Source organism: Mustela nigripes, chromosome 10 (assembly GCF_022355385.1).
Source record: "Mustela nigripes isolate SB6536 chromosome 10, MUSNIG.SB6536, whole genome shotgun sequence".
In the NCBI taxonomy this organism is placed as follows: domain Eukaryota; kingdom Metazoa; phylum Chordata; class Mammalia; order Carnivora; family Mustelidae; genus Mustela; species Mustela nigripes.
Window position 1 is genome coordinate 38,150,362 of NC_081566.1, and position 11,535 is coordinate 38,161,896.

General features: G+C 38.7%; 1 protein-coding gene across 3 annotated transcripts in view; it reads left to right on the forward strand.

Moving 5' to 3' along the window:
• Nucleotides 1-10,087, forward strand: part of NR5A2 (nuclear receptor subfamily 5 group A member 2) — a 137,999-nt gene extending 127,912 nt beyond the window's left edge. For all 3 annotated transcript variants that reach the window (XM_059413053.1, XM_059413051.1, XM_059413052.1), the window contains one exon: nt 6,703-10,087. In XM_059413053.1, the coding sequence (XP_059269036.1) occupies nt 6,703-6,950 (248 nt within the window). In that variant the 3' untranslated portion in view covers nt 6,951-10,087. The remainder of the gene's footprint in view (nt 1-6,702) is intronic.
• The last annotated feature ends 1,448 nt before the right edge of the window (nt 10,088-11,535 follow it).

Consider the following 11,535-nt stretch of genomic DNA (forward strand, 5'->3'; position numbering starts at 1 on the left):
TCTGGAGCTCCACTTCTGGTGCTCTTTCTAACTTAGAGAGCTGACTATTTCCTTCTTAAAACCTTTCAGTGCACCTGTATTGCTTTCAGACTGAAATCCAGACTCTTTCTGACCGGGGGTGTCCTTCACTCTTCAACTCGATGGCCCATCCTCCTCTTGCCCTCTGCCCTCCTTCTGCATGAAAGTGAAGCTGCTGATCCTGCGTGTGCCCAAGACATCCCTGCTGATCTCTATAACATTAAATAAACTACTTCACACAGAGACTGTGTGTTTTATTCCAGGTATTTTTAATACCTGGTGCAGGGCTATCAGACTGAATGAATGAGAGGATGGATGGATGGATGGATGGACGGACGGATGGATGGACGGATGGACGGATGGATGAGTTCATATACACATATACATAAAGGTGTAAATAATAAATAATGCATGTTATAATGCCTGGTAAGTTACAAAGCCGTCAGTAGTTGTAAAGGCTTGTTATTTCTATGTACATAAATAATGCATATGCTGTTTGTCCATGTTTTTACATACAGCTCCTGCCAAAGCGTTTCATTTTCTTGTTAGTAATTTGCATTTGAAGACACCGAATTGTGTATTCTAGTTGCTAAAAATAGCTCGTGTTAATAAGCATATATACACACAAACCCATTTTTTAGGGGACTTAACAGCGATGAATGTAAAATCTTGAGTTTGAAGTTTTGCTGAAAACAGGATAGAATTTAATCTTCAACATCAGCACTAAAATATCTTGTCCTCCTTGTCCAACCACTAAACAACCCTCACTTTTTATTAAGTGAACTTTGTTCATATGAAAAGAAGTAGCAAGTTGCTCTCAAAGTTCTTACAAAATTATGTATATATAAATTATTTAAATATAACCCTTTAAAAAAATTTTTTAAATTAATTCTTTACAGAAAATTTCTCCTTTTCTGGCATATTAAGCAAAGGACAGATTGTGTACCTATTTACTAGATCGCCAGCCTTCCAAAAGCCTCAAGGAAAAGAAAGTGTTCTCTAGGTGCGAAATAGTACCTCTTTTTCCCACTTTCATCTCCTTCAAAGGGCAAGATGCAATTGTTTTCCCATATGCAGAAAATTAACAAAGGTAATTATCTTCTTAGCAAAAGACAGCACACTCCATTTGAGCCCCTAGCCCCCCAGCTTCTAGCCCCCTTGCTCAGCCAAGGACCCATCACTGAAAAAAAGTGCTGAACAGGAAGATTTATAGACTGTGCCATGTGGCAGGTACCAGAGAGGCAGAAATCAGTATCTTCAGAGAGAGTCTGAGTGTTGTGTATGGCTGAGAAGCCAGTGCTGTAATATATTCAAGAAGACCTAAGGGTTTACTTTCCAATAAGGATGGAAAAAAATCTGAGCATGCCACTGTGAGCTTATCGTAATACTGCTTCATATAAAAAGTTGGTAATTAGTCCCTCAGTGAATAAAGTAGAATAGATGATAAGAGATTGATACTTAGAGGAGAAGCACAAAATGCTTTTGCCAGTCATCAAAATTTAAAGGCTATAGAGAAAGGGTAGGGGATGCCTCTGTCTGTTTACATGCAATTTCCAACTCTGAATTTGCAGTGCTAGAGTTCATTAACTTGTATTTTTAAACTGTATTAAAATGAAGCTTATATAAATTTCAAAGGGGAACATGGAGGGCCAAATGCAGGAGACTTGGAGATCCAGCATAAGACACCACAGAAGAACTGGTGGGAATTCTGGTCTCCTGTCAGTCCCTCCTCTTCCAGCTGAGTTTTTCTAGAATCCGAATACGGTACAGTGGTATTTAGATGGGAACTGAACACATCTTGAAAACATATGATTTCTGAGGACTCCAGAATAGGTAATAATTTTTCCAGATTTTGTTTTCTCATGTAATTTAATATCAGTTCATTCGGAGGTTTTGGTGTTACAGGGCCCTGTTACTTAATTTAGACTACCATGTATGCCAGCTCCCGTTCATTACTTAATATGGAATACATTTCATCTGTATTTCATGTGTGAATTTTCACAAAAGGTCATGAATTCCGTGGGGCGCCTGGGTGACTCAGTCGGTTAAGCATCCAGCAGTTGATTTTCGTTCAAGTCATGATGTTAGGGTTGTGAGATCACGCCCCCCGTTGGGATCCGTGCTCAGATCAGAATCTGTACGGGATTCTCTCCCTCCCTCTTCTTCTGCGTCTCCCCCAACTCTCTCTCTCAATAAATAAACAATAAAATCTTAAAAAAAAAAAATTCCTTTAGTATTGTGGGAGCACACTTAAGTTTCTGGACTCTTCCTAAGAGGTAAGTGCAAATGAACTACATAAAAGAGAAAAATATGAGTCTTCCAAGAGGTGGTGGTATCAGTATTTTGGCACTTAATCTTCCCTGTTGCTTTTAGGTCTTTGTGAACCATCTCGACCATAGCAGAGAAACTATGGTCCACCTCTCAGGCTAGACATGCAAGAAATGTAGAAACTCAGGGATCTTAACTCCAAATCCAAATGAGGATGTGGGTGCATTTCCCTTAACGTAAAACTGTCCAAGGGAAATCCTCATTGGCAAAACATGTAAATTAAGACTTGATTATTCAGACCACAGGATTCACACATGGTTCTTGAGCCAGAAAATATTGTCACATTTTAAATACTTAATTTCAGGAAGAAATCTGTTGTATAAATCAATTTTTGGAAGCCAGTTTCAAATTAGAAAAAGAAACGAAGTTGGTTTATAAGATAGTTAACAGTTGGGGGCGCCTGGGTGGCTCAGTGGGTTAAGCCTCTGCCTTCAGCTCAGGTCATGATCTCAGGGTCCTGGGATTGAGCCCCGCATCGGGCTCTCTGCTCAGCGGGGAGCCTGCTTTCCTCCTCTCTCTCTGCCTGACTATTTGTGATCTCTATCAAATAAATAAATAAAATCTTAAAAAAAAAAAAAAGATAGTTAACAGTTGAATGTAATAGTAATGTCACAGTGATATCAGTCTTGGACAAATACATCAATAACATAAAGCAGACATTAATTGGAGAATTGTCTGGGGATGCTTTGACTAATACTGAGTCCTCACACCAAGGTGCTTACAGTCTACTAGGGAAACAGACGGTTACTAAAGCGCTGCAAATGCCGCTAGAGGAATTGATAGCCGAAAGTAGAGTCAACCCACAGAGCATTGATCCAGGAACTACATGGTCAATAAATGATAGTAATCCCATAAAAATCTTGTTCTTTCTTTTTTTTTTTTTTTTTCCCACCTTGTATAGCTTAAATATCAGGGTCATTGACATCAAATTACAGATTGTCTCTGTAAACACAAAACATACAATCAGTAAGTACCTTTGGGGTTATTAGCAGCATAAGTTTTGGCAGATTTTGTGAGAAATTCTTAGAATTGGCTTAATGGGAAAATTCAGTCACGTGACTTCAACTGTGATGGACTTTATATATATACTTATTTATTTTTAGGATTTTATTTATTTAACACAGAGAGAGATCACAAGTAAGCAGAGAGGCAGGCAGAGAAAGTGAGGGGGAAGCATGCTCCCCGCTGAGCAGAGAGCCCGATGCGGGGCTTGATCCCAGGACCCCGAGATCATGATCTGAGCTGAAGGCAGAGGCTTAACCCACTGAGCCACCCAGGCATCCCAACTCTGATGGACTTCAGAGAAAAATTAGAGATAAGGCCAAAGTACAGGAAAGCTGTGTTTTTTCCTTCAGAAGAAAAATGGCATATTTTTAAACTTTCAGAAGAAAGGTACCAGTTTATATCAGTTTTTATAGAAATTATCCAGCACATGCTAATCTGGAGACTTTAAATGATTATTCTGTGATGTTAGTAAACACATAAACCAGAACTAATGCTCCTTCGTTTTATGTTTTTTAATAGATTTTTTTTTTCTTACCAGAGTGGCGTAATTTATCACAGAAGGTAGAACCTAGGTCTCAAAAAATACATTTATCAAAAAAAGTTTCAACAACAACTTTCTAAAAAGACTATTGTTCATTTATCTTACATTTTTAAACTGTGCAAATTCCTCCATCCTCCCTATTAATCTCTGTGACTCTTGTTACCTTTCCCTGCTTGTGAGAATATCTTTCATTGTAGCATAAAATAATGCACCATTTCAGTTGTTTTGCTGTAATGGTGTTTAGCTCACTGTAACACCTAAAGTGGCTTGTTTTCTTTTTCAACTTCTACTCGTATGTAAAAGAGAAAGGTGAATTCTGTCTTCTTTAGGTTGGATGAAGGGTAGAAAGAAAAAACAACAAGAAATTTGCCAATATTCAGAGGAACTGTTTTTAAATGATGTCAGCTCTTTGCAGTGATCCTTTATGAAGGACCCATACACATCACCAGAGTGCGAGCCCTTGAAAGGAGAAGGTGCGCCACAGGGTCAAGGCTGACACGAATGTAAAATTCTTCTGTCCCATAACGGGCCAGAGTGTATCAAGGGCATTTCTATTCATTGACATTTTGTAATTTTGAACCAGATGTAACTCAATGTATTTGTATTTTCAAATGACTTAAGATAGTTTTTTAAATATTTTAGATTAGCGCCTGGGTGACTCAGTCGTTTAAGCATCTGCCTTTGGCTCAGGTCACCCCAGGGTGCTGGGTTTGCGCCCTGCATCTGGTTCCCTTCTCAGCAGGGAGTCTGCTTCTCCCTCCCTCTCACTCTCCCCCCATGCTTCTGTTCTCTCGCTCACTCTCTCTCTCAGATAAATAAATAATATTATTTAAAATAAAATATTTTAGATCAGATGGAAAATGCTTTATTAGCTGTATGTCAAGTGAGCAACAACTTGCCTGCCAGTTTCAATGTCACTAGAAGACACGGATCCTAATAGTGTTAGCATTTATCTGTTGGCACATCTCACTAATAATCAGATTTTTTTATTCTCCCATTTCACTTTGAAATAGATGGTGGTATCCAATGCTCGCCCTGCGTACCTATTTCAGTACTAATTCCTCACTGTTTCTAATTTGGGGCAGAGACTTGGGGGATGAGGAGGGGGAAACATGTTGAATGCAAAGTTATGGCTCAAAATATAAACACGAAAATCATCCCAGACACATTTAAACAGCAGATGTAAGGTAACCTTTTTTTTTGTTTGGTTTATTTTGTGTTGTTTTTGCTTGTTGTTACTTTTTTTATTTGAGTAGAATTGACACAGAGTGTTTCATTGGTCTCAGGGATGCAATATTGTGACTCAGCTTCTCTGTGTGCTGTGCTGTGCCCACCCCAAGTGCAGCCGTCATCTGTCACCACGCAACGCTAGTACAGGGTCACTGACCACATGTGCTACGTTGTGCCCTTTATTTCCTTGACTCGGTCATGCCATAAGGGGCAGCCTGTATCTCCCGCACCCCTTTCCCCATTCTGCCCATCTCCCACCCCCCCACCCCGAGGCAAGTGAGTAATTTTATTTTAAGAGGATTTAGAGATACCAGAATGGACGGGCACGTAAGTACAGACTAAGTTTGACAGCCAAGTTCAGTGCCAGAAGTATTGGGTATGAGTTACTATGGTAACTAGTAACTGAGTTTAGTACATTTAACCTTTTAATCATAGGATTATGTGGTTTTCTTCAGAATCATTCTTATTTATTTTTATCCAATTAGAAAATAAAACAGGGCTGGAGGGGTGCTGCATCTGTTTACTTTCTTAGCATGGATGTATGTAAATACACATATCTATATATTTTTTTCGAGAGACTCCTATATACACATTATATTAAAGTTGGAGTTAGTGTAAATAAACTCCAGAAGAGGAATTCCAACAAAACCGTTTTCCCTTGTTCGCTGGCTGCGCATGTATGCATCTGTATGTCATGCTGTCTTTTTTTGATTCTGTGTTTCTCCCTTGTTCAATATTTATAAAGACCGCTAGGGCAGATGCCTTAAAACAACTGGATGATCATCAGGAGTTAGGCTGCGTGAAATGCCTGTGTCGCATCTTCTCTGTAGGAGTGACCGAGGATCAGGGGGAAAGAAAAGGAAAGGAAAGTATCAGACTTTCAAACCTCATTCGGGTTAAAGGGCACCGGCCATCCCGGCGCGTATTCTGCCTAAAGGACAGGGCTTTCATTTGATAAAGATCATTAGTCACTGAGATATATATTTTAGAGAGCTCCAAGTAGCGAATAGTTCTGTTGGCAGTCACTGGAGTGTACCAGATGGTTCATTAGCATAGGCTAGACAAGTCAAAGGCTTTCAGAATCATTTAGAAAATGTCAAACAGAAACAAGAACCCTGTCACTTTTTATTAGAATTAACTACATCATACCCTGGACACAGATTTCACCTTGGGTCAGAAAAATTAATACAGAATTATATGAATTGTGTAATATACTGGGTTAAGATAGGTCTTTCTCTAGGGACTCATTTGCCAGCAATATATTATGATCCCTCTACTTTAGGAATCCTCAAACCTTTCTTTTTGTAAGATATGAAAAGAGTTGACCTTGCTCAAAATCCATTGGTGTCTAATTGATTTGAGGTATATGCAGAATTTCAACAAGACATTCTTCTAAAGCTCTTTTGTGAGCCTTTTCCTGGGAAGCTTGGCGAGTGGGGCTTACTGAATATTCAGCAGCTTATAAAGTATGCTTTATGTCAGGAGGAAAATACACCCATTAATTGAACACACGGCTATAGTAAACAGGAATTAAAATGCCATTAAAATAGCGTGCTTTTTTTTTTTTTTTTTAAATCCAGATGTCAAAAACCTTGAGAACTTCCAGCTGGTAGAAGGTGTCCAGGAACAAGTAAATGCTGCCCTGCTGGACTATACGATGTGCAACTACCCACAGCAAACAGAGAAATTCGGGCAGCTACTTCTTCGACTACCCGAAATCCGGGCCATCAGCATGCAGGCTGAGGAATATCTCTACTACAAGCACCTGAATGGGGATGTGCCCTACAACAACCTCCTTATTGAAATGTTGCATGCGAAAAGAGCTTAGGTTCCAGCCCCTGCTTTCAAAACAAAAAGAGATTGGTGGGGGGGAAAGACAGGAAGAAAGAAAAAAAAAAAATACTCTGAACTGCTCCAAGCAACACTAATTAAAAACTTGGTTTAAAGATATTGAGTTTAAAAAGGCATAATAATCAAATACTTACTAGCAAATAAATGATGTATCAGGGTATTTGTATTGCAAACTGTGAATCAAAGGCTTCACATCCCCAAAGGATTCCATATAAAAGACATGGTAACGGAGTGGATTGAACTCCTGGATGGATACCAACACCATATTGGAATAAAAACGGACGGAACAATTCTTGTATAGTTAAACTGATCTCCGCTGTGAAGAAATTTAGAAACTGATCTGTGTTATTAATTAGGCTTCTACAGCAGGGGATTTGAGCTTATGAAATGCCTCCACGGTAAAGCTGAACTAAAACGACTCAAAAAAAAAAAAAAAAAAAAATCCATCGGCTGCGCCTGTAATAGCCCTTCCCTCTTCTTTCAAGGACCCAGCACCTTCTGTCCTGTGATCACGGAACCTGTCCTTATGGACTTGTGCTCAGCCACACCCACTAGTAGCTCCACCAAATCATGAGAAGCCTAATTTTGAATGTCTGTGTCTTAGACCTACAAACAGTTGATAAGAACAGTCTGTAATATGTTAGCTTGCCATTTTAAATATGTTCTGGGTTCTGTCATGTGTTCATGTTTAAAAAAAAAAAAAAGCAGGCAGTATCCCTCTTCTGACCTTATATAAGCATTAATTAATATTAAGGGAAAGGACTACAAACTTAAAACAAATGCTCCATAGCTAAAGCAAGCTAGACCTTATTTCTGCTTCTGTTACTGAAATGTGGCTTTGGCGTTGTCAGATTTCATGAAAATTTCTTGCCAAAAGGCTTGTTAGGGTACATCCATCTTTTGAACCATCAAAGTTTGTAGTTTGTTTGAAAATAAAACCTGAAATATATTTTAATCTGGGATGTCAAATAGTCACAGTGCTAAGTAGTTTAAAATAAAACCGAAGCATGTTAAGCTATGCAAAAAGAAAGGAAAAGGTGAGCTTATCAATTGTCTCGAGTCTCCTGCTTGTTGCAGTTGAACACCCCCTTAACATAGAATGGCAACAGTGATGCCTACAGATGGACTGGAAAGATACTAAAGAGATCCCAATCTTCCCCAAAAGGTGAAGGAAGAGAATGATACTGACCTTTCTGAGTCATAGACCAAAGTCTGCTCTAGAACAAATATTGAAGGACAAAGACTTGCAAAACAAACTCTCCCAACAACGATAGCAGTATTATTGACATGTAATGCCACAGGTATGGAAGTCTTGCCTTATTTCACAATTCTGAGAGGTAGCTGTGCAGATGTGGATCAACATTTGTTTAAAATAAAGTATTAATACTCTCAAGTCAAAGATAGTGTTTACATTCTTTTAGGTCCTGTCGGGGAAGGGAGGGAAAACTGATATTACAAAATAGCTAAAGCAGTAATTTCCTTGATGTTATTTTTCTGATTGGTAATTATTTTTAACAGTACTTAATTATTGTATGTCGTGAGACACTAAAATCAACAACGAGAATCTCATTTAGACTTTGATTTTTTTTTTTTTTGAGATTATCAGCGGCACAATCACTTGTAAAAACTGTAAAAACTGAAAAGTATCTCCTAGTCCCTTAATTTTTTTCATAAATGTTTCAGGCTTTTGAATAGTTTATTTATATTGTATATCATAGTTTCAACTGTAGACAATGATGATGCTAATTTATTGTTCCTTGGTTTCACCTTTGTATAAGATATAGCCAAGACTGAAGAAACCAAATATATGTGTTTACTGTAGCATGTCTTCAAGTTAGCAGAACATAGTTCAGGGACAGAGAAGGGTCTTAATGAATTAAAATCATCCACTTGATTCAGTGTCTGTAAATCTACATAATTACCACTGTAGTTTATTTAATATCTATTGTAAATTATGTGACTTGTAGTTTCCTCTGTTTTCAAGTAAATTTAACAAGGGTGGAGTCTTCCCTGGTTTCCTCTACAAGCATTGTAAGTTGTATACCAAAGATATGAGTTACTACTTCTGTGTGTACAAAAGGATTATTTTATTATTTTTTTAATCGCCTCTAATATTCATCCACATGAAGGGTACACGTTCGCTGAACGGAGTGTTCACAGCTCCTCAGTGCAAAGTCTCAGTCACCTGTAATCGCAGCTCAAAGGACAAGGGAAAAGAGCTGATCAGAGTCCATGTCCAAAGCTTTAAGTGGACCGGCAGTATCCTTACTCTCCCCCGTTAAAAAACAACTTGGCTAGAAGACCTGTGGAGAGGGATGGGTGTTGTCAACACTGAAATGGTTGCGTCCTGTGTGTGGAACATGGGTGGCGGCATTTACGAGATTGGTGGGATAGTTATTTGGAGGGTCTTTAACATTGCAAAAAAAAAAAAAAAAAAAAACCAACCCTAAGTACATTGATTCTGTAAGTCCATGTTCTCTTATTTTAAATAACACAGTAGTACTCTCTGCTGAAAATAAAACCTAGGAAATGTCAAATTACTGGTATGTTGTTAAACTAGCAAATTCCATCCTAAATGCAGTTAGAAAGAAAGACGGGCAACACGGAGAGTTAGGTCCACACTCCTGGTGACATCAAGAACAGAAATTGGGGGGGAAAAAAAAAAAACCACCAGAAATTGATAAACAAGAATGTACCCCAGCCGACTGTGGTCCATCCACAGTTGGCCAGGGATATTTCTCTAGTGCTCGCTGTTAACCTGTCTGCCACGAGACATTTCCTTAAACTGCCTTACCAGTTACAGGATTCATTAGTAAAAGCAGACTCAGATATAAACGTTTTTTTGGCTTAGCGTGGTTTATTAGAGTTGGTCTCTGTTTGTAAACAGACAATCTGTAATGTCTGAACATTTGTACTGCAGATCCGCTACCTTGGACCTGAATCCATGCAATGTTTCGAGTGTGAAGTCGGTTACTTGTTGGCGTTTTCTTACTGTATCAGTGAAATAACATATTGTCATGTCAGTTCTTGCCAGGAATTTCTCAACAAAATGGATTTTTTTTCAGTATTTCAATAAATATTGATATGCCCAGCCTGATAATTTTTAAAAGTTTTTATGCTGTCCTCATTCTATTAGATACTAAAGCTTCTGAGTAATTGAGATCCTTGACTGGGAGTGGAATCCACCCCGAGTAGATAACTTTCCCCTCTCCAGATGTTATCTAGAATAGTCTTGTCCAAGGTTGGGTAGCTGAAGCGTTAAACGATCTGTGCGTCCTCTCTCCACATGAAAAAAGCATTTTATATTACTGTTATAACAGGTTAGCAGAAATATCTTAAAGTGTCTTAACGTTTTGTCTACCCTGCCCCCTAATTAGCTTACCAAGTACTTTGTGGATTCACGTGATCTTCAGAACAGCTCCATCTGCTATTACTATGTTCCTCTTAAAGTTTCTTGCGTAGAGTGAGAAACCAGTGAGTGAAGGAGCAGGGATTTGAACCCAGGCAGTTTGGCTCTGCACTCTCTAAACCAGGGTGACACTAAGGATTTGCTTGAAAAGAAGAAGGTATTATGGGGCTCCTGGGTGGCTCCGTTGGTCAGGCGACTGCCTTCAGCTTAGGTCATGATCCTGGAGTCCTGCATCAGGCTCCCTACTCGGTGGGGGCAGGGGGGCTACTGCTCCCTCTGCCTGCTGTTCCGCCTGCTTGTGCTCTCTCCCTCTCTGATTCTCTCATATAAAAAACCTTCAAAAAAAAAAAAAAAGTAGATAAAATCAGGCATCAAATCACTACTACGTATACAAATGTCAATGATGTAAAACCCTAAATAAAAGCCTTTTTATGTTTTCTGGAGTTTAACCTTAAACAATAATGTATATGTCCTAGAAGTTAACCTTTTTCAGTACCACTGAGACTTTGGAGATGTTTAAAGCAAGGAAATATGTACAAAATCGTTTTGGAAATTAATAATGACCTCTATTTCAAAATAACACAAGAACAACAAAACAATATGCTTATGAAACATTGTGGTCTGGTGAAAGCTATCTCCTTTCGTCCTGCCTCTGCCTTCCCAGGATAAGCAGGAGTCATAATCTTTTTGCCAAGAAGGCACTGATTTTTCTTTGGATCCTTCAAAAAGACACCAAGGAATCAGATTCAAAATGCTGCATTTAGGTTCTAGTAGATCACGGAACTAAGATTTTTAAGCAACTGAAGAGTGGCCTACAAAAGACGTCTCCCTCATCAACCTCTTACCAGGAAGAAATTTATTTAAAACAAAAAATTCCTTGACATTCCATGGAATATGGAAATATGTATTCATATTTGGTTGAACTGTAACTTACATACAGAAAAGCATGCAGCTAGATAACATTATGTATAACCCAGGTAAATATCACATAGGTCCAGCAGGGTCCAGAACACCAGTTTGTAAAATGTTTCCAGTGGTTATACACACTTTTTAAAAAATTTGGTGGAGAGGGAGTTTCTCCAAAGCCCAAGCCAGCAGCCTGCAGAAGTCATTCTGATGAGACCAGAGGCTTCACTCCATCACCTGGAATGAC